Source organism: Ranitomeya imitator, chromosome 5 (assembly GCF_032444005.1).
Source record: "Ranitomeya imitator isolate aRanImi1 chromosome 5, aRanImi1.pri, whole genome shotgun sequence".
Taxonomy (NCBI): domain Eukaryota; kingdom Metazoa; phylum Chordata; class Amphibia; order Anura; family Dendrobatidae; genus Ranitomeya; species Ranitomeya imitator.
The window spans coordinates 136,056,986-136,074,031 of NC_091286.1; the positions used below are offsets into that span (position 1 = coordinate 136,056,986).

The window sequence follows — 17,046 nt, forward strand, 5'->3', positions numbered from 1 at the left end:
ACTATCAATTGCAGATTTTTCGTTTCAGCCAAGATAACACCCTTAAAACAAATTCTGTGGAAATTGACTGCTATTTTATTTTTTAGAATCCACAGTACCAAATCTGAATCTTATCCTCAAAATTTGGTGTGGATTTGCCACTGCGGATTTCCCAGCAGTCAATGTCGGATTTACTACAGAATTTTATCAGCAGCAGAGCCATTCCCTATAGTGGAAATTTCATAATAAAGTCACACCTCCTCAGCAGTTCTAGCTGAGTTTGAGCTTGCTCCTTGGTCTCTTTCCCTCTTTTCTTCGTGGAGGCCAAAGCTTGGCTGAGCTGATCCATCCCAGGCTTGTTAACACATCCTTCAAGCTCAGAAACTAAAATGCGTAGTTCATCAATAAGTCCATTTAACTTTTTTTCAGTGCTAAAAAATTCAGTATAGTCCTGAAGTGTGTCTTCAGCTGTCTCGATATCCACGCCATTTGTCGTCTGCTGCAGCATCTGATGAGCTTCTTGTAGCCAGTTAGAAGCAGACTGAAATGCTTGATGGTATCTCTGACTCGTGATGTACATTTTATCGAGAGTAGTCTAAACGAAACAGAAGATGTGGGAAACAATTAGTTTATACAGTACATACAGATATTTCTTTAGAAACAGAAGTTTGTATACTTGGTTTGTTCCTTTAAGATAAAGTCTATGGGGCTATTCATACTGTATGACCGATTTGTTTTTGCAGGATGAGTGGTCTGTGCAAAATTGCGAAGACATGTCTGATATTGCTCCCTGTGTCAGATCAAAATCAGCAATGTAAGTATATGAGCCCATGAAAAAATTCAGACAGAACTTGGATGCCATCCGAGTGCTATCCGTTTTTCGTGGACTGCTAGACAGGAGAAGGTAGAGGAATTTTTAATTCTTTGTTTCTTATCCAAGAAAAACTGATGAAACTAGGAGCAAACCCTGAAGAAACACAAACTTAGTAATAATACTTAGACCGATTTTTCTTAAATGAAAAAAACGGGTGTCTGAATGTGCCCTTAGGATGATCATTGCCCTAAAAAGACTCTGGTGGGTACATGTCTTAAAATCACATCATATTTCAAAAGACATAATGATAGGGAATTTAGATTGTGAGCCCCATCGGGGACAGCGATGATAAAGTGGGCAAACTGTAAAGCGCTGCGGAATATGTTAGCGCTATATAAAAATAAAGATCATTATTATTATTATTATTATTATTATTAAGTAATTGTGCACTGGGCACTAATAAACATTTTTCCGAAAATTCAAAAACACTGATAATTGAAAGCATGATCAGGTTTAATAAACTAATGGCCAGAGAAGCAGCATTATGTGTCACTCGGTATATAGTACTCACACAGTATTACGCCAAGGAATAGATATGTATATAGCCTCTTCCTAAAAGTCTCCTTACACTGATTTGGCACTCTCCACAAGGAGAAACTTCATCAGTGAATAGGAAACATGCTTTTTTGAAGGAAGTAGTGTCCAATTGTCTGTATATTCTGTATTACAGTTCATAACTATTTGAATTGAATGGGGCTTAGCAACAAGACAAGACACAGTTCATAAGAGTGGTGCTGTTTCTGGATGAAAATGAGGTCCTTCTCGTAATCCCAGACAACTATAAATATATAAATTCCCAAAGTTAAACTATCTACAGACATGGAGAGAACTTAAAATCTCCTCGACAGTTTTTCATTATAGTGTTGTATTAGAATAGTATAGTGATATCTCCAGGATGACCAAGATTACTGGCATACATTACAAGACTGCAGTTGATATACAGACCTGTCTTCCACTGATGACTTCATTGATTTCTCTGTCAAGTTCCGATAATTCAGAAATGCTGTTGTCCAGATCGGCTGGGACCAGTTCCTTAGCTTTAACATACTTTTCTTTTTCTCTCTTGCTCAGGGCATTCATAATCCTTAGACTAGATGCTATTTCCTCTTGTTGAATTTGCAACTTTCTGATTTCCTCCTGGACACTTTCAAGTTTCCCATCCAAAGCTAGACGTTCACCCAGCTCTACCTTCTTCTGCCTAAGCCACTCCAAAGTACGGCATATTTCAATATGAAAGTCTATGCTCTGGATCAACCTATTTTCACATTCTCCCATCCTTTCCTTCATCACAGCATGGCATGACCTCAGCTTTTCCTGCCACTGTTGAATTTGAGTCTCTGCAGTTTCATAAACTGAAGAATCAAGCATTGGAGAAAGTTCTTCTAAATGTTCTGTAACTTGTCTGAGGAGGGAGCCTGCATTGTGAAGGTTGGCTGCCAATGTCCGGTAGCTTTTAAGCTTGTCCTCAGCTGGAAGTGTTTCCTTGTTTACTTGTTCCAATTCCTTATCTAGGGCCTCAAATTTTATCTTTAGCTTTGAACAGAGGTCTTCATTTCTCCTATAGGCATCTTTAGTGTCTGCAAGTTGGCTAACTTTCTGTTCTATAGTTCTTTTTAACTTATGATACTGGCAAACAAGTTGTAACATTTCTTCAGGAAGCCATGGTTGCCCTGTGCTACGGAACATCTCCTTTTTCTGATTTAATTCATTAACTGCTGTGCCAAGTGTCACAACTTCATTCAGAAGAGAAGCATAGTCCTGTTGAAGGGTCAATGCCTCTTCAGCTGAAAGGCTGGAAGGAACTCTGTTCATGAGTGAAAAGTGGTCTTCGAGTTCTTTTAGAGCCTTGCTTGTCAACTCAATCAAGGAACCATACTCCTTGCGGACAAAGATTGCTTCCTGAACTTTAATGAGCTTTTCTTTGGCCAAAGTAACAACATAATTACATTGCTGTGGCAAAGAATTGAGTTTCTCATCAAGGTAAGATCGTTCAACCTCATTTAATGAAGGCAATATCTCCTGGCCATTTCTTTGCAGGGAAAGAAGAAGATTTTCATATTCAGGGGCCTGTTCAAGGATTTTCTGATATTTGGACAGCTGAGAATATAACTCAGAATCATCATTCATAAGATTAACTTCTGGAAATGTTAAAACATCTGCTTGTTTTATCCAATGACAAACTTTATCTAAATCTTCTTTAAAAAAGTTTCTTAAAACAAAACTTTTTTCAAGTTCGATGAGTCTTTGGCCACATTTTTGCAAAGTGCTGTCAAAATCACCTTGCAGTTGTTGCAGTTTACCTAAAACTTCACTTTTTTCTTGTTCCGTAGCATCTTTCATTAACTCTCTGCCCTGGTTCCAGAGGTTGTTGATTTCACTCTGACAAGTCTTCAAGCTAGCTTGGACATTTTTACATGTTCTGATTTGCTTACTTACATCATCTGGAAACAAGCAAATGTGCTCCTGATACATCACCTTCTTTTCATGGTGCTGAATTTGATTTAAGGCTTGATAAGCTGCCATCAAAAACTGTGCTCTTTCAGACAAAGTTTTGTTTAAGTGTCTCTTCCTTTGGTTCACCAAATCACTCAGACAGTCAACATGTTTCTGTGAATCTTCTAGTGCTTTCTGAAACTGCTGCCTCTCATTCAGTCCTAGATTAGCCATAATTTTATCTGCATCTTTAATGAGGTTTTTCAGCGCCAATTGCTTGGTTTCCACTTCACTGCATATAGTCAGATGATCCATAAGTAAGTTCTGAGCAAGTTCAGGGGGTGGGCTTTGTTTCAAAGCTTCTGACATGCTAGGCTGCTGGTCTTCAGCCCACTCAGTTAATTCCTGTAACCTGGAATTAAGAAAACTTAATTCTTCCAACGTTGTAGCACAGGTAACAATTTTGGATTTTACGAGGTCTTCTAACTGTGTCCAACGCTGCTCAAAATGATTGGTTTGTTCCTTGACCAATTCCTTGTCATCTACATTTAACTGGTCAATTATCTTTTGCTTTTGTTCCTTGAGGTCCTCTAAAGCATATTTTCTCTCTTGAAGAATTAATCCTAATGATTTCAAAGCATCAAGGTGTGCTGCTGTGCTCTCAGTATCAGATCTGTCAACATGTAAAATAAGGTTCAATTACAAATCATCAATTCATAGAAAACATACAATGTAAAATAAATGTGGCTAAGAGCCTAGAAGACTTCAATATATCTGTAATTCATGATAACACTCTGTGTTGGTCTTCAAATCTCTTTAAAAATGTGCTATTATGAGGGGCATTAAAATAGGTGTCTCTAAAAGTACATGGACACTCATTAAACTATGTTCCCATGATGAGTATTTAGTGAGCTTTTAATGTTACAAATTTCTGGCGTCATTTCAGCACCTGTTAGCCAAATTAGTTTACTTTCATTTTTTACATGTGTTTTTATTGCATTTTTGACTCTGTGGTTTTTGTCTCTTTTTGGTATGTAATTTCTTACATAAAGCTGCTTTGCTTTTAATACCTAGAGGTATCTGACATTGAAAAAACTTTACTGACACAGTCATGGGAGGACTAAATTTTGCATCAGACACATACTAAAAATCAATATGGTTCTTTTGTCTGCAAACTTTCCACATCTAATGCAATTTTGTGGTGAAAATTAGCACATAAAACTAAGTGTACCCGCAAGAGAAATTGACATGTTGCGGATTTAGAAAATGCACAGTGGGCATTAGCTTTCGACAAATCCCATCCATTTTGCTGGAACTGTAAGATGCTGCATTTTTTGCGCATTAAAAAAACAGTATCAAAAACTCATCATGGGAACTTAACCTTATATAAAGAAAAAACACTATATTAAGGAGCACACAAAAAAACATATTGACGTTCCACCTTACTACTTAATGGGTTTTTCCACTTTCTCCAGTATATCAGTATTATAGGTTCTCCTTCTTCACAGACAGCACAGCTCTGCTGTCCTCAAAATGGCTGCTCATGGACGAGCAGGAGATCAGACCTGTCCTTCAGCCTGCTCCAACAGTAAAACATTGTTGTTGTTTTTTTCATTTTATTGGAGGAGGCCATAGACACTTGCTCTTCCAATAACTTCCATTTTGAGACAGTAGAGCTGAGCTGTCTGTGAAGAAGGCTGTACTAACAACACAGCAGGGGAACCAGTATTACTGCCACAAAATCATGCGCAACGACACATTTGTTAAAGTAAAGATGAAATGGACATCCCTTTTAATGGAGGAGCAGAAGACAACAACTATTCTGAACATATTCTGTACTCAGGCACGAGGTTATCACGTTCAGCTGTAATCCATTGGTTCAGGTTGAATAAAGAAAATTAATTACGCAGATTTAAGTTCAATATTCTTGGTGTGGTTATATAACCTGCAGACTGTGAATCACCTGGCTAAGTTGTCCCACTCGGTGGTAAGTTTTTCGAGAAAGACATCGACTACGCTGAGGCGGTCATGGTAGTCCCGTGTTCTCTGCAGATCTTCCTCCCGCTGCTGGAGCAGATTGTTTAGTTGAAAGCAGAAATCGAGCCAGCGGTTACTTAGCTGCCCAATGTCAGCATGTTCTGGGGACTCCTGTCCATTTGCCAGTATGTTCACTTTCTCTGTAAAACTGGTAATCTGATCTTGCTGTGACTGAAGTTTCTGACTAAATTCCTAGCGAAAAGAAGAAGAGAACAGTTATAGAAGAATTGCAGAACACTGATTTTGTAGTTAGTATTTACTAGCAATTACAGCCCTACAGTCCTTAAAATAGACTACAACACAGCCAAAGAGAAAGCAAAACTCAAGGCAAAAGAAGTGAACCCAAATGTCCAAAACAGTATGAGCCTTCACTAGAAAAATATCGTATGTACATGGATTTAAAAGGTGCCTCACAAAATGAGTAAAAGTCTAACAATTGTATATATAATGCACATACGGTAGAGAGCAAAGAAAAGCATGAGAAGAGGGATGCCGGCCTAACAATAGATGACCCCTATTTATCTCTAGTGGTCAGATACCTGTCATAATGTATGCCCATTATAATAAGTCATTGGCTGAGCAGCACAGTGAATAGCAGTTAGGAATATTACCTTTTATAGTAGGGGTTGGCTGTAGCCAAGCAAGAGACCAGTGCCCGAAGTGCATTTCGCCTTGCTTCTTCTGGGGGTATGTCACCTCTGTCATAATCCACTACTAAACACTTCTGGAATAAACCACTACCAAACACATCTGGCATTAAACACTTCCAGACACCTCTGTCCTAATCTACTTCCAAATACCTATAGCAGTGGCTAATCTTCCAAAAGAACAAAAAAAATAAGGAGGCTTTTATATTCAAAATGCCCAATTGCTTAAATCACCAAACATCATCTGATGTCCCCCATAACAGCTGTCTGGCTTTACTCTATTGTATGTGCTTTAATGATGAATTGGAGCCTTTAATGACTTGTCTACTATAATAAGTAGCATGTCATAGGGTTAGTTTACACTGGGACATTCAGTGTGAATATTTTCCATACTTTAATCTTCTGAATACTCACCTGAAGTTATTTTATAGAGAAAAGCACAACACCATATTATTTCCCCTCACATTCATAATATGTAGCATGTCAATTCATTAACTGTTCTGGTTTCAAGTAACTGTTGCAGGATTTCCCCATGCTAGGGGATCCTTCCCTATCCCACAACCCTGGGCCAGGTGCCTTGCTGAACTCCTAAATCAGCCCTTATCTGTCCCCTGCCCCACCCAGGGAAGTGGGGGTTGTTGTGTCTAATTATACACAAACCAGACTAACAAGGGAAGAAGTACAGGGATAAATGAAAATGCCAATCATGCAAATATACACTCACAAACAACAGTGTGGAACACAGTGTAGCAAAGGCAGAAAAAAACAAACAGGAGGGCATGAGGATATGTACACAGACAAATCACCAACCACCAGTCTTCTGAACAACATTCCAAATGTCTCCTCAAGAAACAAACACCTCCAACTCCAGGAACAGGCAGTATGAAACTAACACTGGCAATCCTTGATTGCCAGAGGTGACTATATGTATATAGGAGAGGGGAGTGGCCAACATTGAACAGTCGAGGGCATCAAAGAAGGAAAGCTCCAGACGCTCTCAACTGAACAGATTAACCACTACACTGCTAGCAAAAACCTGTACTGTTTAACAAGTGTTCCTAATCAGTGAAGGAGTACGTGAAATCAGAGGTCTCCTGGCCTCTCTTTGTTGTGGTAAACCCGTGACATCTGGTAGAGAAATATATAACGCTTCTTTGTTTTGTGTGTACTTATAGATGGGCTTCTGGTTTACAAAGAATAAATATAATTTACATAGGGGTTAATTGTGTAAGATGATAAGTGGAGCTGATAGTCTTCCAGTCTGTTCTCAGTCTACAATATATCATACATGATATTCATAGAAGTGTTCACTAATTTATTTTGGAAACTTGAGAATCTGACATTTTCTCGGTTCCAAATGCCTAGTCTGTATGTGTGATCTGCAGTCAGCCATATGTTCTTAAAGGTTCGAAATACTCTAGAATGTACAATTCTGAATGCGTTATATCACTTTGTCAATATTATCCTCACAAGGCTACTAATGACACATTAATATAAAGCATAATATACTAGTGATAAACTGTTAGATTAAGTATTAGATAATGTATATTAGGGGAAAAAAAATTGCTTCTGGTTCATAAGGTCCTTCTACTGTGCCAAACTACAGCTGCATGAAAGTAGGGGAAGGTTTCTCCTTGTGGAGAGTGACATACCAGATCTGGCTTGTCAAGGTAAAGAGGCTTATTCGCCGTGCAATGCTCCTCTGGTAAATTTAATATGCAAATTGCACCTTCAGAGAAAAAGAGGACTCGAACTCTATAGCACCACCTGTTGGAAGTAGCGATCCTACAAGTCACGAAAGTGGGGGAGACACCAAGCACAACAAGGTCTCACCCGGTGGAGAAATTGGTCTAGGTAAGAGGTATAGGAATTGTTCATCTTTTGAGAATGTTTAACCCCCAACTAAGGACTCAAGGTATGACAGATGCTGCAATAGTCTCAGTACCAACGTCTTCATTAGGAGAACCACAATATCCAAAATTGTGGTTCTCCTGATGAAGAAGTTGGTTCAACTTCAAAATACGTTGAGAACAAACCGCGTGATCTAATCCTTCATTGCATCCTCCGGATTTCATGAATCTTGCAAACCAGTGCAGACTACTACTCCTATCCTATTACCAATTGTTAACCTGCATCTGCATAACATGGAACTGCAGAGGAGATAAGGGATTTTGATGCTTAGTGACCAGCAATTTTAGCTGATGCTGTTTGGGAGGGGTTTGTTAAAAACAATGGTGATATTATAGTGGCAATTGTGACTAACACTTTATGGGCACATTTGTGGCAGGCAGTGTTATGAGAGGCATGTTATTACCACTATTTGGGGCACTGTGCTTGACTTTGATTGAGGGTATAGTAACTAACACCATAATAAACACGTTTTTTGAAGCGTTTAAAGGGTTTCTCCAAGAATGCAATACAATTGTCCAATGTCAGGGTAGGTTGAAGTCTAAGGCTAGGTTCACATGCGTTAACTGGCTACTGTTAACGCAAGTGCAGATATGTCACATCGCTAGCGCAGATAGAGCTAGCAGATGCTCTATCTGCACTAGGAGTGACGGACCCGGAAATGCTGCAGCCCGTGTCCCAGGGTCCATCACTCAATGACGGCACATCCCTAGCCAAACGCCCATTGCACGCCTAAGGCTGGGTTCACATTACGTTATAGGCGTCAGTTAGACGGACTACGTTACACCGCGGCATAACACGGTGTAACGCAGTCCGTTAACGCCGCCATTATGTCCTATGTAGGACTCATCGCTAACGCACGCCCACAGTGGGCGTGCGCTAGCTGTGTGCCGTCATTGAGTGTCGGACCCTGAGACGCGGGCTGCAGCATTTCCAGGTCTGTCACTGCTAGCAAAGGTAGAGCATCTGCTAGCTCTATCTGCGCTAGCGATGTGACATATCGGCACTTGCGTTAACAGCAGCCCGTTAACGCATGTGTTGAACGGGCTGCTGTTAAGGCAATTTGAACCTAGCCTTAGACACACACAGCTCCCAAAATAAATGTCTTAACTGACAGAGAAGCTCTATTGTAAGCACATATAGCTCCATGAGCTGAAGAGATGGGCTGTGACAAGAGAAGAAATACATGTTCTCTATGGCTGACGGCCAATGGAGAGCTGTGGGTGGAGAAAAAAATCAATTGTGCTCTGTCATCCATGGAGAAGTTTTATGCCTACTGATGTTACACCCTACTCCTCAGCTCAAGGAAGTGTGTGTGCATTGGATACAGCTCCTCTGTCAGTTGAGACAGCGTTTCTTCTGAATTACATGACGAGGGTCAATTTATTACATTCTTGGAGAATCCCTTTAAGCATGATTCATGTTATTCAATCTGTTATTGGCATGCACCTTAGGCTTTCCTCATATAAAGAGGTTATTTCCATCAGTACAGCCCACTTTTTTGTAGTAGACTTTTGTATCAAGAAAAACAATAAAACACTGCTTCGCTATTATGTCAAGAAAAACAATAAAACACTTCCAGGAAAAAAGTCTATTGGAGTTCAAAATTTCCTCATCAGTACGTTTGCCCAATTACAGTTCATAGACACACTGCAAGGCACATTTGAAAATTGTATTCTGGTATGCTTACATAACCCCGTCAGAGTACTCAATGTAGATCATTGTCCTAATGTGAATGTAGTTTAATAAATCATTCTGAGTAATATTCTATGAGAGAACATCTAATGTATATAAAGATTATGTAGTATAAAGAATAGATAAACTAGACAAAAGCGAACCCATCCTAGTACCTTCAGCTGAGAGACCATGTTCTGAGCTAGTTTGATCTCCAGTTCTGCTCGCCTTCTCTTCATGTTTTGCAGCTCCTGGCCGGCCTCCTGAAAATATGTCTGAAGCTCAACCTTCATTTGTTTAACTTCTTCCCAGCCATGAGCGAGATCCTGACACTGCATCATTCGCAGTTCAATCTAAGGAAAAGCACATTATAAAACAATATTATCTATTAATTTTCATACAGTGGTTGATCTCACACTTCCGGGAGACTGAGCTGGTGTCTCAGGATGAAGATTTCTGCGTAGCCTTGGTGAATGAATGGTCTTAAAACATGTGATTAGCACATTACTATCAATTTTCATGCACTTATTGAGTTGTCACGGTGGATACATAATGTACTGTTTATTTGGGCAGTGACTTGCTTACTGTCTGCTTTGTCTGCTGAATGTTGATTGCTACATTTTTCACAGCACCATCAGATAAATCACAAGTCGTGCACAGAAGGTCCAAATAAGTGTTGGCCTGCTCCTGCAGAGTCCGGTAATGTTTCACCTGTATAGCCAAGTACAAAGGCCGGTAATTAAATGATGTATATAATTTACATGGGGAAATTACAGTATATTACCATTCAATATTTAGTAATAGTAAATATTTTTTTAACTCCTCACATACCTGTTTTGTGGCCTCGGCCAAACTGAGTGGGGCTTTGGATTTTTGTTCTAACTCTTTCTGTACAGTAGAGTGCCAGGTTTGGCATTGCAGCAGTGTGTCTTGGTGACTAACATACTTTTGCAGCTCATTCTCCAAACTTAAATACACCTGGAGGCGAAATGAGAAATTTTACATGTGCTGTAATTGGCAATTGGGTTAAAAAGTTACAATGAAAATAAGTGCAATAGGGTCTTATCTGGGAAAAAATGGGGAGATTGTGTGCAGTGGTGCTCACCTGGTATGGTTGTTTGACTACAAGGCTCAAGGCTGCTGCAGACCCAAGGCTGGGAAAATATCAGAGAATGATGTGAATGGGTTAAATCTCTGCTGCCGGTAAGTAGATGAAGGACAAGGGAAAAAAATCCAAAAATACGGTTTATTTGTCTACGCCTTTCGAAGTTCCATACTGTTGTTCCTCCTGAAGAAGAAGTGTGGGACTTTGAAATGCAGAGACAAATAACCGTATCCCTGGATTTCTTTTTCCTTATCCATCATCTATTTACTTGCAGAGCATATTTAACCCATTCACTCCATTCTCTGATGTAATTGGCAATGGGTTTCATTCAACATGGCCATCATCCATCAAGACTAGTGATTTTCAAGCTGTCTTGATGAGGAGGCATCCTGGAGTCAGATGTTCCTGATTCATCATGACTTGCAGGCCTCTGTACGCTGCCAGAATTCTCACTATATTTCTGGGTAGGAAAGTATACATTCGTACACAAATGCACTTCAGGTGCTGGCTTCTAAAGATGAAGCGGTGGCCAAAATCCAACGCTGTTTTGAAGAGAATTTTAACATAGTTTCACAAACGGCAATGACAAATATATTAAAGTCCTATGTCCCATCTGAATTTATGATGAGTGATTTACTGTGTAACAAGAAATAATACATGCACCAAGCCATGGCTATGACATGGCTGTATTGTATCTTACCCTTTGAACAGTACTACAAATGGCTGAGTAGCTGTCTCTTGTTCCTTGTAAATGTCCTTGGACAGTTTGCTTGAACTTTGCTTGTAGATGTTCTGCACAGTGAAGAACCAGATTTTCTCCCTTTAGTTTGAGACTACTCAAGCGCTCTTCAAAACCAGCAATATCCTCCATCATAGCCTGCAGAGTGATCCGTTATTGTCAGAACATTCATATCATACTTTATAGAGATAGCATATACAAAGAGAAATCACAAGTACTGACTGCTTACTGCAGAAAGGCAGCCTCTGAAAACAAAGTTATTAATACAGACTGACTCGCTTGTCCAAAATTAATGGATTAATGATACGTTGTATGATCTTAGAGCAGACTTGGCACTAAGAAATAATACCTTGTGATTAGCCAGCTGCTGAGTGATTGTCTCTAAATTACTGCTTTCCATGAGGTCAGGGGTTACCAGTCTGCTTGACATCTGCAGAAGCCACTTCTCCACATCCTGGAGCTCACTGTTGTAGCATTCATGCTCCTTCACTTTGTCCTCCAGATCTACAACAGTCATCTATATAACAAAACCCAATGGTGTCAGCAGGTGTACACATATAACACATGCTGGGAAATAGCTGTGTGTGACAAAATATTAATATTGATATAAATCACCTATCTGTCCACATATGAAAGGCTATTTATATGTTTCATTTATATACTGATATATTGTGTTGATTTCATTCATGGTGAACTGTAGGCCTCATTCAGACATCACTGATTTTTCTTGTATTCAAAATCTAGTCTGATTTTCATCACTGATTGGTTAGTGTGTCAGTTTTTATCATCTGTGTGTCTTCAGTGATTTTCAAAACAAACAAAAAGAAAATGGGATTACACACAGATGACAATGACATAAACTTGTATGGACAATTTTGACCTGCTGCTCTGAAAAAAATGGACATGTCTCTAATTTTACTACAAACAGTCTGCAAAAAAAATGACATGTGAACAGCTTCAATGAATACGATGGGTACATGTTCTGTTCATGAAAAAACAAAAAGAACATGTGCGCAAAAAAGGATGTCTGAATGAGGCCTTAGGGTTGTGCATCCCATGCAAGGTGCACCATGAGTCACTAGAGAAGGGTATCCCAGTAACCCTGATAACCCGGGCACTCAGAGCACGCACCGCGCACCCACCAGACGCGGTACACACACTCAGGGAAAGGCAGCTGCAAAGATGCAACTACATTCTCTAACTGATTGTATAGTGTTAGTAAGGTAACTGTACCGGGACACCTTACAGCAAGAACACATTGATCAGTATGCTGCATTAAAGGGAATCTGTCAGCAGGTTTTTGCTATTTAATCTAAATAAAGCAGGGGAGAGGGGTTAAAACACAGATTTAAACTATGCCTCTCATATCAAGCTCCATAGTTTTCTTTGCTTGCAATGATTGTTTTAGCATAAGTAGCTTATCACTGCTGGGAGTTACATGCTAGTCCCACCTGTGAAAGGCACCTCACTGTCTATGGACTTTGTAAAGAGCCTGGTGTGGGTGGAGCTAGCTTCCTCAGCTCTGCTGTATTGCCAAATCTAAAAGCTCTGATTGTGTGAGAACTGCTGCACCCTGTAATCTAAGTAATACATCTTTGGATACAGCTTCTCATTACCTACATCAGGCTGCTCTCAGATGAGGTAGCAAAAACCTGCTCACAGATTCACTTTAACTGTCTATTATGATCCTAACAACACTAGGTACAGAATATATCTGTAGGTTTAAAAGAAACCTGTCTGGAGATTTCGGCCACTTGAACCACTGAGAGCGCACTACTCCCCATGCCAGGATATTTTTTCAGACTATGCGCAGAATTAATCATTACATTTTTGCCATGAATACCTCTCAATTAGTCATTTTTTTATTTAGAACAAATTTATCAATATGTGCTATTTTCAGATTGTCTTTCTGATTTTTATATCAATGTGCCTCTTCCAGATGTTTTAGACAGATTTATGAAATTGAACTTTTTTAAAAAGTCACAAATTTGGTGCAACTCTACTCTAGCCCCACTATCCCCTGAGTGATCTTACTTATTATTTTACAGTTATTGTGACTAACTTTTTGAATTAGTTTTTTAAAACGTGAAACTTTTCCCTTTAAAGAGATGCAAAACTAGTTAAAGACAAAAAAAGACAATATAGGGCTTTGTGTCAAATTCATGAATCATTATGAGGAATTTGATGGAAAAAAATGTCAGTGAAAATCAAAAGTCAAAAAGGAAATAGACTTAAAAAAAGCAAATGATGAATTGGGCCATAAGTTTTCTTTCAGTTGCAGCAGCGTTTCAGAATAGAACATGGTTGTGTGTAATGGTGGAACCTGCCTGCATTTCTTGTTGCTGGTGGGTCGTACAGCATGTCCGTGTCTCCTAACACCACCTATGTAGCAGGCACTAGGTCAATTTTTTTTCTGAATTTACATTGTGAATTGAATATACTTTACCTTGGCCAGATTGCAAAGCCCTTGATAATCCTTCTGCAATTTGTGGATTTTTTCCCCCACAAAAGCATTGTGAGTTATTTCGAGCAAGCCTTCACCTTTTTCAATCACAACTTTAATGGATGGTTCACGTGAAAGGACAGTCTGCTGGATGGTCTATTCACACAAACAAAGCAGCATGATTATCATTCTGTGCCACATACAGGCTATTTTACTGTGCTGTAGTTATGAAACAGTCGGAGGGTGCCTGGTTGAGGACCACTAATGGACACAGTGATATCTATACCTTAATGCACATGCTGGTTGAGGACCACTAATGGACACGGTGATATCTATACCTTAATGCACATGCTTAAAAAAAATTATCTAATAATAGAATCCATTTTTCATTGAAAATCAGCTCAGTAACACCCAGTAAGATCCATAGCAGATGAGGATGTATGATAATGATCTTTTCTGTACTGTCATGTTCACAAAGTACGGGGTACCGGAAAAGTAGCAAAGGCCTAAGAGAATTTGAAAATTTCCTTACAGTGAACCTGACACCATTAAATCACAGCCTAATCTGCAGACAACATCGTATAAAGCAGAGGAGTGAGTTAGATTGATATAAAGTTTTCAAAGAAAAGATTCAGTATAACCTGTGATTTAGCCGTTTAGCCGTTTCTAGGATTTCCTCTTCAGTGGGCGGACAGCTTTCTTTGTATAAAGTGCACACAGAGATTTATATAATCGAATCATAGGCTATACTGGATCATTTCTCGCAAAACTTTATATCAATCTGCTCAGCTTCCCCTGCTCTTTAACACGATGCCTGCAGATTGGACTGCATTTTCATGATCACAGGTTTCGTTTAAATGATGTAAGTTGGCGCTTACTGCATGTGTTGGGGGGGAAACTCGCTTAGCAACGGGATTCAGTCACACAGGCACGATTTTCTCTATTAAACAGTCCATGCGGTTTATTATGCAGTCATAAACCGGGTCAAGCACAGTTCATTATATACTTCATAGAACACAATAGGCACCAACAGATGACATTAAGTTGCAGCTTTAACTTAGATACTTCATATACGGCTTTAACTCACAGTTCAGACACTACACCCTCAGGTCCTCCTTGACTAGTTCCCGGGGGGGCCCGCACGCCGTATCAATGTCTCTACTCATTGGTTCGCAGGCACTACACATGAAGGACCTTACTCCATCCAGTTACCATGAGTGACTGCACAGTTCATTAACTGACCCCGTCAGTGCACACAGTTCCCCAACACTGGGTTACCTTCCAAGAGCTCCTGCTCCACACGCTGACTCCTGTCAGTACCCTCTCCCAGGGAAGCTGCCGAACTGGGATCACCGTCCTGGACAATGCCTTGCTCACCAGGCCACCTGACAGTCCAGATCCTCAGACAGGCTGTAGCTCCCCCAATGCAGTGCCATCACATACTCTGCATACATGCCTTTCCATGTGCTCTTCAGGAAGTCCTACTCCCAGAATCTTCCAACACAGGTTGTGCTATTCAGGAAGTCCTACTCTCAGAATCTTACAACACAGGCCTCTAAGTGCACTATTCAGGGATCTGATCCTACTCCCAGGATCTCCCAACACACAAGTCTCTCAGTGTGCTCTTCAGGGATCTGATCCTACTCCCACGATCTCCCAACACATAAGTCTTTAGGTCCACGGCCTCTCAGTGTGCTATTCAGGGATCCGGTCCACACACAGGACCTCCCAACACACAGGCCTTCCAGGACCTACACACTTTCTCTCACAGAGACCATGTGACCCAAACCCTGGTCACATTATGCACTTGTAACCACTCCCATAGATGGGAGGTTTGTGTGGTTAGTCAGACCCACCCATCTCTCCAACTAACCCTGCAAGCCTCCCTTTTCAACAACACAAATACTTGCAGGACTACAGGTCCCAGAACAACAACATTACTGGCTTACAGCGCAGACTCCCTCTGTGTCACATACCGGCCATTTACAATAATGCCAGTCACTATCTCATCATCACCATTACAGTCACGCCTCCATGTGTATCCTGAGGAGCACATACAGCGTCACCTATCTGCAGCATGGGTCACTGTATCACAATGAGCACATAAACTTTTAAATTGTTTTTGACACACTACAGCCCCTGTCCTGGTCTGGAAACCCCAACTGATTCCTCAAACAGAGCTACAAAAATGATTAGCTTATGTCCGAGAGAAAGGAGAGAATGGCTGTGCTCTTCTCTTTCATTTTAGAGGTACGGATTGGCAGACCGCCATGTTCAAATCTTATAAAAGGGGCATTAGTGTATCAAATGATTAGTTATTCTTTAAATCTAAGGTACCTACAATTTCAGAAATGTTCCTAAAAATGAATCAGCTCACCTTATACTTGGCTAGCTGCGCCTTCTTCTCATAGAGCTCAGTTTTGGGCTCCACATCAGCCTGCAGGATGTTCTGATACTCTGTCAGCCACTGAACTTGTGTACTGAACTTGTCAGAGAATTCTTTCTCGTGATGAAGACTCTTTTCCAATGCTGTATGATCCTTTCTAACTGAACTTGCCAGCTCCTCCAACCTTTTCACATGGTTGTGTATATCCTTCTCCAACTTATCAGCTTCATCTCCCGCCAAGTACTTAAGAACGCGGTCGCCTTTTTCCCGGAGGGCTTTCAGCAGTCTGTGACCTAAATCCATATCACCTAATAAAGACTATAGACAGAAAATGGAGAATATCAAGATTACAAAGCTAATATGGAGCAAAAAGATTGGCAGGACCCTAGTGCAGCAGCCAAATCTGTAGTCTCAGACCTTTTGGATCAAAGGCCTCCAAACTTCCTTCCACCTACCAGCATCCCTGGGCCTTCTTCCGATTAGTAGACCCAGCGTGATATCATCACTGTTGCTTGACATATGCCTGATGTCACACTATGCCTGCTACTCAGGTGGGAGGTGGGTCGCAGGACCAGAGTCCAGCAGAATGTTTTTACTCAACTCTGATATATATTTAGCCAGAGTTGAAAAAGAGTTAAAATTGAGGTGATATTACATTAGATGGAAGTAGGCTTTCAGCTTTGTTGAACAATCGTCTGTTGAACAATTGCTCTGCCAATGTGGCCAGGGACATCTCACTTTATTAGTCATTACAGACATTTAACCTGGCCATACATTTTCAAAGACATTGGAAATGGATGAAAATACTTTTATGGGATTTT

The 17,046-nt window shown here is 40.2% G+C and overlaps 1 protein-coding gene across 1 annotated transcript in view; it reads right to left on the reverse strand.

Moving 5' to 3' along the window:
* SYNE1 (spectrin repeat containing nuclear envelope protein 1) overlaps window positions 1-17,046 on the reverse strand; it is a 493,169-nt gene that overhangs the window by 220,942 nt on the left and 255,181 nt on the right. The window contains exons 67-76 of the mRNA XM_069769177.1: window positions 16,217-16,543; window positions 13,843-13,995; window positions 11,746-11,913; window positions 11,358-11,534; window positions 10,384-10,530; window positions 10,138-10,263; window positions 9,729-9,905; window positions 5,250-5,515; window positions 1,799-3,959; window positions 237-574 (exon numbers count right to left, since the gene is read on the reverse strand). Coding sequence (XP_069625278.1) covers window positions 237-574; window positions 1,799-3,959; window positions 5,250-5,515; window positions 9,729-9,905; window positions 10,138-10,263; window positions 10,384-10,530; window positions 11,358-11,534; window positions 11,746-11,913; window positions 13,843-13,995; window positions 16,217-16,543 — 4,040 coding nt within the window. The remainder of the gene's footprint in view (window positions 1-236; window positions 575-1,798; window positions 3,960-5,249; window positions 5,516-9,728; window positions 9,906-10,137; window positions 10,264-10,383; window positions 10,531-11,357; window positions 11,535-11,745; window positions 11,914-13,842; window positions 13,996-16,216; window positions 16,544-17,046) is intronic.